Source organism: Cantharellus anzutake (assembly GCF_015039405.1).
Source record: "Cantharellus anzutake strain C23 chromosome Unknown EI90scaffold_71, whole genome shotgun sequence".
Taxonomy (NCBI): Eukaryota; Fungi; Basidiomycota; class Agaricomycetes; order Cantharellales; family Hydnaceae; genus Cantharellus; species Cantharellus anzutake.
In genome coordinates, this window is record NW_024067021.1 from 263,254 (window position 1) to 281,704 (window position 18,451).

The 18,451-nt window shown below is 49.7% G+C and overlaps 1 protein-coding gene across 1 annotated transcript; it reads left to right on the forward strand.

The window, feature by feature from the left end:
• Nucleotides 1-5,710: 5,710 nt before the first annotated feature.
• On the forward strand, nucleotides 5,711-6,366 carry EI90DRAFT_3130996 (uncharacterized protein; the record flags this gene model as incomplete). The annotated part of the gene is made up of 4 exons (XM_039064356.1): nucleotides 5,711-5,752; nucleotides 5,805-5,972; nucleotides 6,030-6,083; nucleotides 6,151-6,366. The coding sequence occupies 4 exons, from the start codon at nucleotides 5,711-5,713 to the stop codon at nucleotides 6,364-6,366; spliced, it is 480 nt and encodes a 159-aa protein (XP_038910887.1).
• Nucleotides 6,367-18,451: the final 12,085 nt, after the last annotated feature.

Genomic DNA, 18,451 nt, shown 5'->3' on the forward strand with positions numbered 1-18,451 from the left:
CTCGTCTCCCGCGACTACTGGTGGCCTCGGATGGCAGAGTACGTCGAGCGGTACGTACGCAGATGCGACACCTGTAACCGTGTCAAGTCCTTCCCCACACGGAAAGTTGGAAAACTTACCCCAAACAAAGTCCCCACCCATCGCTGGCAGGTGATCTCAGTGGACATGGTGGGAGAGCTCCCAGACTCGAAAGGCTACAATGCCATCCTGGTCGTAGTGGACCGCCTGTCGAAACGTATCCATGCGGTCCCCACTGTGACGTCCGTAGACTCAGCTGGGATCGCCCGGCTCTTCCTGGAGCACGTCTGGAGACATCATGGGCTCCCTGAAGAGATCCTCAGTGACAGGGGAAGCGCCTTCATCTCGCGCTTCTCAAAAGAACTCGCAGACCTCCTGGGAGTCAAGCTAACCCCTTCCACACCCTACCACCCCCAGACGGACGGACAAACAGAGCGGGTCAACCAAGAGATCGAAGCCTACCTCCGGGTATTCGTCAACCACCGCCAAGACGACTGGGCGGATTGGCTCCCGCTAGCAGAGTTCGCTTACAACAACCGAGTCCACTCCTCCACCCGCCGGACTCCCTTCGAACTCGACACTGGACAGCACCCCAGGATTGGGACAGAGCCCACACGCACGTCCGAGGTGGAAGCCGCTGACGCCTTCTCATCTAGGATGATGAAGATGCAAGAGGAGGCGAAAGCAGCACTGGAACATGCAGCGGACGAGATGGCCCGCTACTACGACCGGGGTCGCGAGGCAGCCCCTAAGTACCAAGAGGGCGACCGGGTCTGGCTCAATGCCCAGAACTACACGACAGACCGCCCGACCAAAAAGCTGGACCATAAATGGCTAGGCCCCTTCAAAATCGTCAAAGTCGTCTCCCCGGCCGCTGTCAAGCTCCAGCTTACCGCCTGACAGAAGGGGATACACCCAGTCGTGTCCGTGACGAACGTAAGGCCCCACCACCCAGATGAAATCCCAGAACGACCCCCTGACCCCTGCCCAGGCCCAGAACTCGTAGATGGAGAAGAGGAATATGAGGTGGAGAAAATATTAAACTCTAAGTGGTTACGCCGGAAACTCTGGTATTTGGTAAAGTTCTCTGGCTGGCCGAACTCCGAAAACGAATGGCTCCCCCAGAACCGGCTGACACATGCCCCTGACCGAATCGAAGAGTTCCACCAGGCGCACCCCCAAGCCCCAGGGAGAGAGAGGGAAAACCCCCTGGCCGCTTCGAGGCGAAGCGGCTTAAGGAGGGGGTGATGTCAGGGCACACCCGCCTGACCTGCCTCCACCTGGGCCCACCTCACCCGGTTCCCCTTCTCCCACCCTGCACCCCTCCTTCATACCCCTTCCCCCTCTATCCCTCTCCCACTTCCACTTCTATTTCCATTTCTATTTCCATTTCTATTTCCATTTCTATTTCTACTTCACACGGACGACCTTTCCCTTATATCCATGTATTATTGACCCGCCCGCGACGCACACACGACGTGCCTAGCCCCGGACGACCCCGGACGACCCCGGACGGCTCTAGGGCGCAACCTAGTGCGCGCGCGTGCAGCATACACCCTCGGGATCCCCCACAGGGACACCCGGGTGACTGCGGCTGTATGCGGGGTGACGTGGCAGACCTCATGTGACCCAAGCCGCATGTATATAAACACACCTGGGGTGGGAACCGAAGAAGTAACCTTCTTCTCAACATTCCCACTTCAGGTAAGTAGCATAGCTCCCCTTTTAATAACAATTCAACATTCCCACTTCAGGGATCGCCGTCCCACATCGGGGCTGCCAGTACGCACGCCCGATCCACCCCCCGTGAGGTCCTCAGCACCGGACACTACGCCCGGACCGCCTCTACCACAGACACGACCCTGACAATTATGGTGCGAATATTCAATAATATCAATTCAGTGAACCCTAGTTGTCCCAATTGTGAGACGTTGATGGCAGAAAACTTTGGCTTGCTTACCTGGAGAGAGAGTGGTTGATTTTTGGCTGGAAGACAGCAGCCTAGGTGGTGTGATCCTATCTCTGTCAGAGTCAGCCCCAAATATGCCACATTCAAGCCTATGGACAGTGTGCAAGAATAAACTCAATACAATAGCTGGACAGGGGCACGACTATTTGGGCGTAAGAAATTCATGTCAATTTTTGGCTGCCTGATAATTTACAGGAGGATGCAAGGTAGGAATATCTATCCTACATAATCGGTCTGCAAGGAATTGCATGGCCCCATGTCCTCAATAGAAGTGATAAGTACATATAAGTATTGTATAAGTGGATTATAAGCATCGATAGAAGGCCAATAGAAGGAGGATTTAATAATACATTCAAACAAATCAATGGCAGATTATTTGGGGGGAAAAAGAAAAGGTGGAAAGAACTATCGGACATTGCCAGGTTTGTCGCTCAACAACTCTCTGTGTTACAAAAATGGGGCCAGAGGTGCCCATTTTCGTCTGTTCGAGGCACAGGGAAAGGGAAAGGGGAGGGGAGGTGGTTCATTAGAGTTTACAGATGTTAGCACAGCGGGTTTTTTGGTTGTAATTGATTGGTTAAACTATATTACTATATAAATCACATGATACAGAACCCATAAGAGTCTAAAATGGGAAATTCCCATTTCCATAACACTCTGCCATGTGGCTGTCGTGCTATGGTCTCATTGTCTTGCATGCCCCAGCAACCATGCAACTCTGGGCTTGAGGAATCAGTCGTATCACTGTAAGGGGTTGGTGTAGGTTCCAACCCCAGTTCTCCTCAATCCTCAGGTTGTCAATAAAGTTGAGCTGTATGGAGCTTTAATTATCAATGATGGGGAGGAAAAGGAGTTCAGTTCCTTTTCCCAAATTCCCACATTATTGTATATACATTGTTTATACATGTTTAAATCGAGACAAATATACAATAAGATAATGAATGAAGGGTGGGGTTACCACACCTTACAATCACCCTGAACCATTTTCTCTCCACTTCACGATGTCCATCACACCTTCCTTGCTTCCCTAGTACTAGTGAGCGAATTTCAGCCAGATCGAGCATCTCCAAACAAAGCCTGGGCCAAGCTTTCTGGGTTGCCAGCACAAGAACTCACCTGCTGTGAAAGGCCTTCGGCTATGCACTCCAATGGAGACTGTGGGTTGGCCACAATATTTGGGTCACCATGACCAACCTCCATCCAATTCCCACTGTCCTGTTATGGGAGTGTCTGGCATTGTATCGAGCAGGCACTGTCTTAGCCCTCTGTCAGGGCACACCCACCTGACCCGGCCCCACCTGGCCCAACCTGACCCGATACCCCACTGTCCACCCCTCCTCAGCTCCTCCCCCCTTTTCCTTCATCTATGTTTTCTCACTTTCCTCCTATCTTACTTCTTCTTTTATTCTACACGGACGACCTTCTTTGTATCAATGTACCATTGACCCATCTGCAGCATGCCCACCATACACCCAACCCAGGCACCTTGGGCGACTTCCTGCTGTGCCCAGTATGCACGCCTGCACCGGATGCCCTCAGGATCTCCCACAGAGACACCCAGGTGGTTAGGGCTGTGTGCAAGGGTGACGTGGCACCTGTCATGTGATCTAAGCTGCATGTATATAAACAAACCTGAAGTGGGAACCGAAGAAGTAGCCTTCTTCTCAACTTTCCACTTCAGGTAAGTAGTACAGTATCCCTCCTTTAATGACAATACCAACTTTCCACTTCAGTCTAAGTGGCCAGGGACCGCTGTCCCACATCGGGCCTGCCAGTACACATGCCCGATCTGCCCCCGCCAGGCTGTCAGCCCCGGACGCTACACCTGGGCTCCCTCGACCCTGGATGAGTCCCTGACACCCTCCAACATGAAACATATTTGCAGATATGCTCGAAATGGAAGGGACTTCTCAGGTGGGGCACACAGTGCACATGGTCCTAACGGGATACCTGGAGAGGCTGACATGATTGCTGCTTGTTTCGTCGCTGTTGTCCAAGCAGAGGGGGCATCACTCCGTCCCAACCCTATCGACTTCTCCACACATGTAGCTGGCCCTTACCCTGTGAGTCACTGATGAATGTTTTTGGGATATTGATGTCATAGCCGAGTCTGTGCTAACCCCTATCCCCAACTCTTTTCACCTTGTTCATAGTTCATCCCCATGTCTGAGACCCCTCTCATCTTATTTGGCCTGCTTGAACAATATACCCCCACTACAAGGAGCAGAAAATCGCTTGCCAAGGCCACAAAATAATACCCTCATTAAATGTAAGTGTTTGTGTGTTAAGTTACATTTGACACCTGTTGAGAAAGTCCACCAGTTTGACGAATCCAATTCTGAAGATGCTTACATGTGTTTTCATCAACAAGATGTCAAGTCAGTCCATAAGTGTTACGAGGATGGGGAGAATTCCTCCCTTCTCGACCCATTCTTATAGTGGGATGGCGATCATTGTATCTAGTCTGTACCATAACGGGATGTGTAATCGATGAGCGTTCCCAGTCTTGCATGAGAGCAGACAATCAAATTCCCATCGATCGTAGTTCGTGATGGAGTGAGCTATTATGGGATTGATTGTGTATAGTCGGAGACAACAGGATGGATGGGTCAGCCATGGGTACTTGGCGCTCCTCAATGGAGCGTACTGTGTGTGTGGTGGCGAGTTGTAAGATGTGTGAAGATTCCGTATTGTTGCTATTGGTTACTTGGCATTCGCAGTGCAAACATACCGGTAATGGGTTGTTAACATGAGTGTACAGTGAGGAATGACTAGTGGGGCCTTCAGTGACTTGGCATTCCTAAAGGGAACGTACTGTTGGTGAGGAGGTATGATGACTGATGAGGGAGGGACCAGACGATGGATGGGCAGCTACTTGGTGCTCATGTAACGAGCATACCGGCATCACGGGAGTATGGGCCTCAGAGTATTCACGATCTCTAAGATTGTAGTATGTCATCATCCGTCGGGTGCCAGGGGGAGAGCTGAGTGATGATGTCCCGTAGGATACAGGTTCCATAGGATGGTACTCAAGTCGAGAGTCTTCGACTCGCGACTTCGAGTTCTCACGGCAAGGACCGTCAGAGGACTCGATATAACCAGACATATAGGACATGTTGAGAGTTGTACAAGCACACAGATTCAGTTGAGTCACAAGAGGGGTTGTTACAAGGGATGGTGCACAAGACAGTTGTAGAGTGTTGTAGTAGTTAGCAGGAACTGCCTTCAGTGGTTTCCATACATGACGCATGACTATCTACAAATGGAAAGGTCATGGGAAATCCCGAAAAATACAAACAACCTCGGCCAGCACCAAAACCCCGATGGGGAAAGCTTTGCACAAGGGGGGGGGGGAATGGAGTAGAATGGGTAAAGATAGTAGGGTATCGGGATAGAGAGTAAAGGAGAGAGAGAGAGGGAGAGAGCGATGGAAAAGGGAGGTCTTTGACCATGTGACGGATATGGTCGTTGGAGACTCTATATCTGTAACAGTAAGACCCATCGGACGGATACAATGCCTACTGAAAAGGTCTCATGGCTATGGCAGGAGCTTATCAAGGTGAAAGATCTTGCTAACTTAACCATTTCGTGTGAGGTCAAGAAGTTGGAGCTCAATAAGGATGCACATAGCGTTCTCGAAGCAAGGATCAGGTTTATCGAATTGAAGAGGAAGCATCCACAGTTCTTGTTGAGCACAGATGACCAACTACTTGTGGACCCCAAATGCGTGTTGGCCAAGTGGCTGAAGATGATGTTGGAGCAGAAGTAAGTCGACAAGGATGGAACTGAGGGTATTTAATTTGCTAACATGAAAAAGCGCTGTGTCGCTGAAAATACCGCGATGAAGGATCCTACAGACTTAAATTCACCCTATCTGGCCCTTGAAGAGCAAGTGCATCCATGTGAGCGTGCCGAGTTATTTGCTAAGGAGATCAAGTGCCAATGTGAGATGAGAAAGAACTTGGGCTGGGAGGATTATTTAGATGTCAGAGTCAAGATCCACATATTAATTGTCTTCTTTCTGATCGTCTGCCTATGTTAGCTCCCGACAGGTTTACCCATCTCAGCTCACTTTTTTCATGCTCTTTCCTTCACTGTATCACTTTCAAAGCCCTTGGTAGAGCACACAGGATGTTCACCATTCTCGATCCGAATACATACAGGCCGAGGTGGGCCCACCCCCAGTTCCACAATTATTTTCATCAACTCTCTCATCTGAGGGTGGACTTCCGTCCCACTCACTGAAAGAGTTGACTGTTAATATCAAGTCGGATGAGGGTGATGAAGGCTCTCATGATGAGCCAAAGGAAGAGTATGTGCAGAAGATCAATGAGCAGTGGAGGTTCGACGATGATGCAGTAGTGATGGAAGAGGAGTAATGGGTATTGGACTTTGATGCTCGGTATGGTGTTCATTTGCATGCATGGGTCTTTGGGACTCATCTGCCATGATAGGTATATTCCCTTGCATCTTTCTCTATTTGGGGAATCGGAGCTCATTGCGTTATCGGTGGACAAAGGCCACATCCACAACGCTGAACTGTATGCCAACACTAAACAGGAGTCTGGTCAATGGGCACTTATGGCAGCATGGCACCAGTACATCGCAATGAAGGGAATGGCGATTAAAGAATGGATGCATCAGCAACTTATAACAGCTGGGGCAGCATGGTGTTACTCCTAGTCAACCTGTTCCTAACGGCAATCTTCTTTCAAAACCGACACCGGACCAGATACAGAATGCGGTGCTCGCCATGTAAACATCAAGTCAACTCCTCATGAACACCTCTGCCCTGGCTGCAGTTACACAGCACTACAGCAATCCGGCATGATCCCCATGTATAACAGGCAGATGCCTCAGTCGGCAGCACATTGGAAAAGAAGCCTATGCTAGCACCACAGCAGTGAGCTGGATTTAACATTTCCTAACATTTCCCAAACCTCTCAAATGGCTGTTAATAGGAATTTTCCCACCTCCAACTCCAACAACCTCCAGACAACATCAGCTTCATCGCAGCCCCAAATCTCTGCAGGCCCAGCGCCTCCACAACCTACTCCATCATACAACCCCTCCCCTCATTTGTCCCCAACTTCCATGCGTCCACCCACTCCCTCTGTTTCACCCATAGATCTTAACTCAGGTCTTATGCAAACTCTCCTACATGTCCGCCTTCTCAGATCATGCAGTAGTCCCCCATGGTCATGCCTCAAATCACTGGCATGCCATTCCACAGTGCATTACCGTTCAACTATACACCGGGCCCCCAAGGTGTACCGCAATATCCCATCCCAACTTAATAGAAAGTATGCCTAAAAGAGTACAAGCTGTAATTAAGGCAAAGGGGGGGTATACCAAGTATTAATATAGTAGAATTATTGCCTGCAACAAAACTGTTCACATGCAATGGGTGACTTCATCTGACAATTACATTGCCATAAATGGGTATATGACCTTGGGCTGATGGAAGCAACATTTTGTGATGTCAGAGCATCTTCTATGAATTTCTCAGGAATTTCAGAATTTTTCCTAAGCCTGTATGAGTGTGTCTTTTCAAAACAGCAAAACATGTGAACAGTTTCGTTGCCCACTGTATCAATGAGTGTTTTGTTGTTGCCACTTTAAAGTGGGCGATTTTGTACATGTCGGTGAAGGAGAGAGAAAGGGTTTAAGGAATAAGTGAGTGTGGGCTGTCACTTTGAAGTGAACGGCGATACATGGGTATTGCAGGGAGAAAAGTAGTGGAGTTTGTTGAAAATGACTTTCGACCCAAAGGTTGTATGTCTTTGGTGTTCCTCACTTGTTCTGTGAGGGTTTGTGTGTAAGTGGTGTTTACACATGAGCGGTGGTGGATGTGGGTCTTTTGATGGAGTAGAGATTTCCACACTTGTTACTTGTGGTTCCTCGCATACAGTATTGTGTGCAGGGCCTTGAGTTGGGGGAAGGTGTTTTCACAGGCGCCTCGATGGCATATTACCGTGTCACTTTCCCTTTTCTCAAGGGTGGAGTCATTGCCCCAGAGGAGGGTTTTCCTCCGGGTTGTTCATCTGGACATCCGATTGCTGTGTCGGATGTGATGATGTAGCCTGGGCTACATTGTCGGGCTGTGGGCTCGACGAAGTGGGCGCTCCCTGGGTGGGAGCGGGTTGTTGTGTTCCTGAGCTACTTGGCTCAGTGTCAGGGACGCGTCCGGGGTGGAGGGGGCCCGGCTGTAGCGCCTGGCAGAGGGACCCTCTCGGGGGACGAAGCAGGCGCGCGTACTGACAGGCCCGATCTGGGACTATAGTCCCTGGCCACTTAGACTGAAGTGGAAAACGTGAATTGTTATTAAAAGGAAGAACTACACTACTTACCTGAAGTGGAAAACATGAGAAGAAGGTTACTTCTTCAGTTCCCACTTCAGGTACATTTATGTACATGCGGCTTGGGTCACGTGACGGGTGCCACGTCATCTGCGGAGAGGGCTGCAGCCATCCAGGTATCCCCGCGGGGGATCCCGAGGGCATCCGCGCATGCTGGGCGTAGCGGGAGGTCGCCCGGGGTGTCCGAGCCGGACGGGTCAACAGTACAATGATACAAGGGAAGGTGGTCCGTGTAAATAGAAAGAATAAACAGAAAGGGAGAGTGAAATAAAGGAGGAAGAGGAAAGAGGGAAGAGGGAGGAAAGGGGAAGAGGGAGGAAGGATGGGTAGCGGGGAGCGGGTGAGCAGGTGAGCGGGTGAGGTGGGCCCAGGTGGGCCCGGGTGGAACCGGGTCAGGCGGGTGTGCCCTGACACTCAGGTGTGGAGTACAGTAGGTCTACCGTTCTTCCCATGGGGAAGGGTGGTCATTGGGCTGGTTGTCCAGTGCGGAGACTTGCGTCTCTTTCCCAGTATTTGGAAGCTTTCGCTTCCCGTTCCGCAGTTCTTGCGGCATGTTCCTCAGGAGTCCTGAGTGGTTTGAACTGGGACTTTAGATAGGTGGCTTTGCCTAGACTTTCCCAGGAGATTTTTCCCTTGTTCTCTGGGGAATTATACTCCTCCATGAGTCTTGCAATACTCAGGAGTCCCAAGAAGTATTTCTCAGTTTCCTTCGCTTTTTTGCGAAGGACTCTGTGTACCTTGCCACTTTTGAAGGCAGCTTCGGCCTGTTCGTACCAGTGTACGAATTCTTTCCCACTCATGCTTGTCCACCAAGTGTATGTGGCGTCGTGTGCCGCTTCTGAACCCGCTATTCTCCTCATGGGGAAGTTGGGTTCAATTGTTATGTCGACTGGAGCTTTGACTTTGCCGAACTCGTTGAGTTTGGCAGTCTCGTATAGCATGTGGACACTTCCCTGCAGGGTAGCTTGCCCATAGGGTGCTGAGGTACTCAGCGGCCCGCCACCTCTGGCAGTGGTCCCCGTTTTAGGGTCTGCTGTCGGTTGCCTACTGCTCTCCCTCTTCCCCTCGACATGGGTTTGCCCTTCTGAGGGCGGGCCCTTATGCAACCCGGACAGGGTCGCCTGCCCATGGGGTGGTGGGATAGTCGGTGCCCCACCCCTTGATGCGCTAGTCCCCATGTGGGGTCGCACCTCATGAGGCCCGGAACCATATCCCCTCCCCCTGACCTGGGAGGCCCCCGTCATAATGGGTTTGGCAGCGAGGTCTGCCAGTGCGCGTGCCTCTCTGAGCTCGCATTTGAGTAATTTGATCTCCCTTTTTTGGAGATCGACCTCTCTCTCTGTGTCTTTCAGAGAGTCAAAGATGCCCTCGGCATCTCTTCATGCTCTATTGTATTCGCACCTCGAGTGGGCGCAATGGTCGCAGCGTCTTCTGATGCCCTCGAGTTATCAGACCGTGCCTGTTTGGATGGTCTGGATGAGGAGCCGCTGTCGCTCCCTCATCTCCCTCCTACAAGGGACTTCATCTCTTTCAGCTCCTCACGGAGCTGACCTGTCTGAGCAGCTACCACTGACACAATGGCTGATTCCCAGCCTGCGTTTGGCTGGGGTGTTGTTGGACCTGGGCCGAATTGGCCAATCCAGGGGTTGATCTGGCCAGGGAAGTTCCCTGGGGAGTATGCCTGGGGCTGCAGCAGCAAATGCTGCCCCTGGAATGGCGCTTGTTGCGCCATTGGTGCAGTTTGCACCGCATATGGTTGGAAGCCTCTTTGAGGAAGCTGGGGGTATGCGGTGCCTGTTGGCAACGCGGATGGTTGTTGGTTTGCAGCACTCATTTGTGCTGCGTGCATCGTGTAATCCATGGCACTTATCTGCGCCTGGTGTTGTTGTTGTTCCAGGGAGCCTTGCTCCCCGGGTTGTCGTATTTCGATATCCGGTGGTTTGTTTGGATCGAACCGAGGGTTGCCTCCCCCAGAGAATGACATTTCGTCGTTATGTTACTCATGGTGGTGGGAGGGGTTTTCGTTCTTGCGTGTTCTTTTGCACGTGAGCCTGTGGTTCACGTGGTCTAGGCGGGTTACTCGCCTAGCCCATGTGATTTCTCGTACATGGTGTGGCTGTCCGGGCGAGTTACTCGCCCAGAACTTTCCCACGCTCTTGGCTGTGGGCCATCGTCCCTCGGCTTTACTTCCTCCGCCTCCGTTTTTGGGGGCGTAGTGATGCCGAGAGTTCCCTGTCTTCTTTGATAGGGAGTTTTTCTGGTTCCCTTACATTTTGTAAGGTGAGGTACTCGTCCAGGTAGGCGAGGTCATTGCAATTTCCTAGGGGTTCCCATGTGGTGTCCCCTAGTTCCCATTTGACCTTAAACCAGAGTTCGTTGTGAACCCATGCGTGGTTTAAGATTTTGCGAACTACTGCTTCATGATCGGGGTCTTCCCCAAAATCGTAGAATATGTTTACTTCCCTATTTGGGAAGATTTCTTGGTCATTCAGCTTGTGAGGTACGAGCTGGGATACATGGAATCTTGGGTGGATTCCGCATTGTTCAAGTTGTGGTGGCAACTTGAGGACGTAGTTTGACGTCTCTGGAAATGTTTCCAGAATTTCGTAAGGCCCTATGTATAAGGGCTTTAGTTTTCCTGCCCTTCCTTTGGGTAGGTTCAGCTTATCCGTGGATAAGTATGCAAGCTTGCCTTTTCTCAAAGGCGGGTCCGGGTGTCTTTTCTTGTTTGCCTGGATTGTTTGAGCAGTGCGATTGTGTATTATCGCGTCGTGTGCTGCCATGAGGTTTTCCTTCGCTTTTTGGGTGAAGTCATTTACTCCTGGTAGTCCGAGAGTGGTGCTGTTAGGCACATCTTTGGCATATGGCCATAGATTAATTCAAATGGGGCAAATCCTGTCAATGTGTTCGAGCTCGCATTGATCGCGAATTCTGCCATCGACAGTTTCGCTGCCCAGTCGTGTTGATCTGGTCTAACCATCGCACATAGTATTTGTACTACTTTTTGTATCATTCTTTCCACTTGGCCGTCACCTTGCAGGTGGAATGCAGTTGTGAATTTCAACTGCACACCGAGTATTCGGTGTAGTTCACACCAAAATTTTGACGTGAATTTCGAGTCTCGATCTGATATGATCGAGTGTGGTAGACCATGGAGTCTTACAACTTCACAAAGAAATACGAATGCGAGTTCTCGTGCATTCATTGTTGTCTTTATTGGAATTAGGTGGACATTGGACGTCAACCTACAAATGATTACCCAGAGGTAATCATATCCCAAGTGTGTTGGGAATGGACCTGTGAAGTCCATAGCTATTGATGACCATGGTGTCTCCGGGGTCGGGAGTGGGTGAAGCATTCCGGGATTTCTCCTGGTGCTTTTCTTTGTTGTTTGACAAGTTCCACAAGACCTGCAGAACTTGTGGGTATCCTTCCTCATCAACTTCCACCAGAAGTGTCAATGGAGGGTTTCCACTGTTTTCTTGGATCCTAGGTGTCCAAGTGTTTCATGGATGTTTTCGAGGATTATTCCTCGAATGGACTTCCTTTCGTAGTTCCCTTTCGGGACTACTATTTGGGTCGTTCCTCCTTCTCCAAGTCGGGTTATCAGCCCATCTTTTACGGAGAAGTTTTTGAAGTTCCCTGGGTTCTCTAGGATTTCCCGGTGGATCTGGCTTTTCGAGTATCCAGATTTTATTGCCTCAATGAGGTCTTTCTCTTTGAATTGTTTTCGAAGGTTCTCTTCTGGAGTTATGATTTCTTCCAGATTTTGGGCGCTCCCCCCTAGAGTTTCCTCCAGGTTATCGCTCCCCCAGTATTTCTCGTGCATATCACTGCGAGTCTCTTTCTCTCTGAGTTTTTACTCAGGGTGCTGCTTAGTAGCAGTTCTTTGTATTCCTCGATTCTGTCGGGGATAATATCTTCTGCATTTTTGTCCAGATGGATGACCACTGACACATAGTCATCGAAATGCAGATCCTCGTCCATTGACGAGTCGTAGTACCGTGAGAGTGCATCTGCCACTTTGTTCTTGTGGCCTTCCACGTATTTTATTTCGCAATTGAAGCTTGCGAAGAAGGCTTGCCATCTCAGGTGTCACCTGAGTTGTGGTTTTTCGCTTAGAAATATTCCAAAGCTTTGTGGTCCGTGATTACTGTGAATTCATGGCCTCCCATGAGATCGTCTTGCCATCTCATGAGTGCTTCGAGGACACCCAGTGCCTCGAGCTCATAGGCAAAGTACCTACGTTGTGTGTTGGTGAACTTTTTGGACATGAATGCAGCCGGGCGGCAAGTCTGCCACTTTTCGCCTTGTCCAATTAATGCACCCATGCCTGCTGGGCATGCGTCTGTTATGACCCAGACATGGAGTTTGGTCCTCTCTTCTTCTGAGAGGCTTTCTGGTGGGTTCCACTGGATGGGCTTCAGGATCAGAGCCCTGCATGCTAGATGTTTGATCTCGTCGAAGCATTTCTGGTGGAGTGGTGTCCACCTGAATGTCTGCTTGTTTGAGCAGATTGTTTGCAGTGGTCCTGTGTAACCACTGATGTTTGGCATGAATATCGATAGATATTCTACCATTCCCAGGAATCTTAGGACTCCTGTGTGGTCTACTGGCTCTTGCCAGTTGCGGATTTTTTCCATTTTATCCGCTTGAGCGTGGATGCCCTGTTCATCCACACGGCTTCCTAGAACGTCTAGGATTGGGGCAAATGGCTGGAATTTTTTCCGGCTTATGTAGAATTTCGCCCCCTTTAGGCGAGTGAACAACCACAATAATGCTTTATTGTGGTTCTCCACCGAGCTTGTGCTGGTGAATATATTGTCGAACCAGATGTGTAGGCGTCTGCCTACTTCTCCTTGTAGTTCCCAGGTCAGTGCATGCTGGAAAGTGCAGGGAGCGTTGCAGTCTCCTTGCTGCATCGTGTTTGAGTTGTACATCCCATGGGGCATAGAGAATGTCGTCCTATGGACGTCATCTGGATCCACACATATTTGTTTGTATGCGTCCAACATATCGATCTTGGATCGGTATGTTGCTCTGGCGACTGATTCTTGGATCAGTCGCATGTCTGGCATTGGTGTGACGTCGAGGATCGTGTTTGAGTTACGATTCCTCGCATCTATTACCGTGTGCAGAGATCCATCTGCTTTGCGGATACACAGTAGTGGGCATGCTCGCTCGCTGTTCACGGGATACCACCATCCTGCTTTTACATAGCGATCTATTTTGGTCACTAGTGCTTCCTGCAGTGCTGCAGGACATCTCGGGGTGTTTTCCCGAAATTTTTTGTTCGGATCCTTCAACAGGATTCGATGGTTCACCTCCCTCAAGGGAGGCATTTCTAATGGCGCTGGCGCCATGATGGTTTCGAATTTCTCTCTCCACCACTCCCTGAGTATTTCGAACTCGGGGTTGTTCATGGAGAGACCTTCCAGATGTGGTACGTCTGGAAGTTCTAGTCCTTCCGGACTAGGATTGGGCCAACCTTCAGGGTACTTTCTTTTGATTACCCTGAGGTGTGTTTCAATCCTGCCTCCCTGTCAGGGGGGCCTCTTTTTTGGTTGTTCTCGAGCTCTTGCTCGAGTTTTCCATCTGTGTGATCTTGTCACACGGTCTTCGCTTATTCCAAGGGTATCTATGTTGCCCTTGTTCACCATTCTCACTTTGTGGGACCGGAAGTCTAAGCTTACCTGGTTTTTGTTTAACCAGGGGGCACCGAATATGGCGTCATATCTATCGATGTTAATCATGTCGAAGTAGTGTTTTTCCATGTGGCCGTTAATCTCAATGTCCACGTTTGTTCCGAACAGGATCTGTGATCTTGTTCCTTTCATCCCCATTTGAAGGATGACTGGGTTCTCCAATTGGAGAATTGGGATGTGGACTGCATGGACAAAGTCCGGTGATAAAGCGTCTGTTTCGGCTCCACTATCGAATAGCGCATAGGCTTTTGTGCCTGCTATTTTTATGTGGGCCGTGAGCGTTCTCTTTGTTGAGAGCGGTCTGTTTGCGGGGTATTTTCCTGCGTCTTTTGAGATGCGGAATTTCGCATCAAACAAGGGGGACTGGGTTTCGATGGACTTTTGGTCCTTCTTCCCTTTGTCCTTGTTTTCCTTGGGTACTTTGGTGTATTTCCCCAAGGCGTCTTTTCTTGGCACTTCCACCAAGGCTTTGGCAACTTTTTCGTCTGCCATGTTTTCTAACTGGCGTGCTACAGCCAGTTTGATTTTGTAATTTATGTCGTCATGATCGATGACTGACATTGGGCCCATCCTTATGGTCCCAACGTTGACTTCCTCACCCTCTGAGTTGGGTGAGTATTGAGGTCCTTTGTATGGGTCCTCTACTTCGAAGCTTGATGCTTCGGAGTTACCAGAGTTGTTCTCTGGTTTCTCATCTGATGAGTCTTTCGACTCTTCTTCCGTTGTGATCACGATCTCCATGGCAGCTATGCGCCTTGGTTTTTCATTGCTCGTTACATTGTGTCTTGGGCAATCTTTCGTTTGCCCTATTTTGCCGCATTTGCCGCAAATTGGAACTGACTTTTGGTCAGTTTTCCTCGAGTTTTTCGAGGATGTATCCTCTTTCCATCTGGGTTTCAGCTCTTCAGCCTTCTTTCCTGATGGGAGGGCTCTACCGTGGCTCGTGGTTGCCATGGTAGTTGTTTGGGTATAGTAACCTGATTTGTAGGCTGAAGACATCTTCAGCCCATCGATTATCTCATCTACATGAGATATTGCATTTAACATCTCCTCGTTTGAGGAGAAGTCTGCTCTGATTCTATCATGAGCAATCATTTCCCTCTTCCATTCGAGGGGAATGTAGTTTAGGAACCTGGCATTGAAGGACGCCTGGTCTGGCGGCGTCACCATCTGGGACGCTGCTTTGGACAGTTCTAGGTAGAACTGTTTTAGGCCTTTTTCCACGTTGTATTTGACGTTGCGGTACTTCTTTGTCGCGTTCAATGCGGCAGAGGCTTTAATGAAAGTTCTCATCAATATGTTGAGAACTTTGAGGAACATGCCCTCATCTCCTCTGAGGAGAGTTTCGTCTCGGAGTCTTATTCCAAGGTCGAACGCAGGCCCCCCTAATCCACGAATCAAGCAGTCCAGATGGACTTCATCGAATTGGGGACCTTTGCATCCTCGCGAAGTGAGGAATCCCAGTAGTTCTGTGAACCACTGCCAGAACGATTCTATGTCATTCTCCCCTGACCATTTCTTGTCAGGGAATGCCGGCCCATTTTTTAGGGCTTCAGGCTTCACTCCTTCTGGGTAGGGAGTGAGTATTCTCACTTCGGCCATTCTTATGGCCTTTTCATACCATTTCTCCAGGTACTCTTGCTCCCCTGCCTTTGCAGGGTCGCTATCCAATGGAGATCTCTCCTTTGGGGGGGTTTTCGCTGGGGGAAATCTTCCTTGCAGTGTTTCTTTGGTTTCAGGTGAATTCACCTGAAGTTGTATTTGGATTCTCTCATTGTTTTGAGAGAGTGTGTTTGAGTTACCTCTCTGTTCGAGAGGTCCGTCGTAAGTGGACGTTTGGCCAAACCTTTGGTATGTGCCAATTCTCCTCCTAATCACGATGCCTTCTTTCGGCATCGTCTTCTCCTATCCTTGGGAGAAGAATCTCCTTAGCATCTCTGTCGAGTCGCTGATGATATTCCAGTGTGCTTTCACTGGGGGTTCTTTTTGTGAATTTTTCACGAGTTCTATTTATGTCCTGGACCGTGGTCCAGGGGTGTTTATTTGTTTCCTCACTTTTTTGTGAGAAGTTTATTTCCTTCAGCAAGTCTGTCTGTTTGCTGATTTTTTCAGTCAACGCGTTGATTGTGTTGGCCATTCTTTCTAGAGTCATCTCTAGATGAGCTGTACTGTTGTGATTAGTTTCCTCGATCTTTTTTTGGATCGAGTTTATCGCGTTTATTATGCGCAATTCCTGGTTTTTGTCAGGGACTCATCCGGGGTCAAGAGGGCCTGGGTGTACCGTCCGGGGCTGAGAGCCTGGCGGGGGGCAGATCGGTGTGTACTGACAGGCCCGATGCGGGACAATGGTCCCTGGCCACTTAGACTGAAGTGGAAAGTTGAGAAGAAGGCTACTTCTTCGGTTCCCACTTCAGGTTCGTTTATATACATGCAGCTTAGATCACATGACAGGTGCCACATCACCCTCGCACATAGCCGTAACCACCCAGGTGTCTCCATGGGAGATCCTGAGGGCATCCGGTGCAGGCACGCGTACTGGGCACAGTGGGAAGTTGCCTGAGGTGCCCAGGCCAGGTACATGGTGGGCACACTGCAGATGGGTCAATGGTACATTGATACAAAGAAGGTCATCTGTGTAGAATAAAGAGAGAATAAAGAATAAGTAAGATAGGGAGAAAATGAGGAAGGAAGAATAAGGAGGAAAGAAGGGAAAGGGGGAGGAGGTAGGGAAGGGTGGACAGCGGGGTACCAGGTCAGGTTGGGCTGGGTGGAGCCGGGTCAGGCAGGTGTGCCCTGACAGTTTTCCACCAGGAAGTTTGGTTGGGCAAGCAGAGACTCTCCCCAGTTGACATTACCGCTTCTGGGGGTTCCAGAAGGGGTTCTTGGAGTGAACACTCCACACTTGCTTTGTTTAGGCGAGGCCATTGCGGAGGGTGCTTCCCTTTCATAGTGGGGTCTGTTCGCTGGTTTTTCCTTACTTTTCCGTAAGGCTTCCTCAGCAAACTCCCTCATTTCAGTTCGCCTCCTCTTCATTATCTCGGAGACCTCCTCCAAGGTTGGCGACCTTGCCTTGTCTGGCATGGCGTGTGGGAGTGTAAACAGCGGAAGTTCTTTTGGAGCTTCCGTGCTCTGGGAGATCCTGCTCTCAGGGTGTATCTTCACGCCTTCTTGGGCTTTCAGCCTGAGAAGAAGTTGGTCTTCGCTTTCCGTCCTCCATTCGGACGGAACCTGGAACAAGTCCAGTAGTTTTTCGGATAGCTGATGTGGGGGCTCTTCCCTTTGTTTCCCTTTGTCTGCCTTTGGGGCTTGACTTGGGGACGTAAGGGGGGACTCCAGGGGATAGTTGGGCCCTGGAGTTTCCTGCAACTCTATCCGATCAGCTTTTTGGGCTGATTGTTCGGCGCTTATGCGTTTATTGCGCAAGTCAATCACCTTGTGAGGAGGTGAGGGATCTTCCCCAGCTTGGGTTAGATCGGTATGTCGTGGAGTTCTAGGGGTATTAGGCCCTGCACTTACTCCACGTAAGTTTCTAAAACCTTCAGGGGCCAGCCCTGAGGTGGTTGCTAATGTCGGATTGTGTTGATCCTCGTCGTTGTCTGACGACAGCTTTTGATTTGAATCTCCCATGATGGGAGATTGCAGTTTCTTAATAAACTGCTTGTTTCTTTTTAGCGTCGCTGCAGATGCAACTTTGCCCTTGCAGGCGTGTTTAGGCACCATAGGCACTACCGAATCAGATGTTAAGATTTGATAGTTGTTGTGGGTTGTGTTGTAAAACACACCTCATACACTTAAAAAAGTGTGAGGTCTCTGGGGTAGCTCAGCACACAGAGCCGTAAGTGATACAAAGGTGTGTATTTTACGGTAGTGTGTAAGCAGTTACCCAGAGGTTCCCGCTTACCCACATGACTATATGTATCTAATTACATGTGGCTCGGGGTTCGGGGCTATTGCCCTGACAATGACCCCTCAAACGATGTATGCATCTACATCTTCTAAGGCATTAATATAACTTCCTTTATGCGTTTTTACCTGTTCTATAGCCTCAACTGACCTGGAATCCAACCACCCACCAAAACGAGCGTGTCCTGCAGTAAATACCACTCATATATCACCTCCTCAACGTCCTCACAATGCACCCTAGACATGCCCTACTCTTTCTGCTGTTGTAGAACAAAACAGCCCACAGTATACGCTCATTGGCATTGTTTCCGACCTGAAACACAGCCAATTCACTCATGGGACCCAAGATCGTATATGTGTTCACGTTCATCTGTATTCACTGGCTGATTTAGTCTCCCAAGCCTGGCTTGCCCTTAGTCTTTGTGACTTTAATGGGCAAGTGGTCGGTGACATTTGCAAGAAAAACCTGTGACTCTTCCCCAGATTGAAGGATGGAG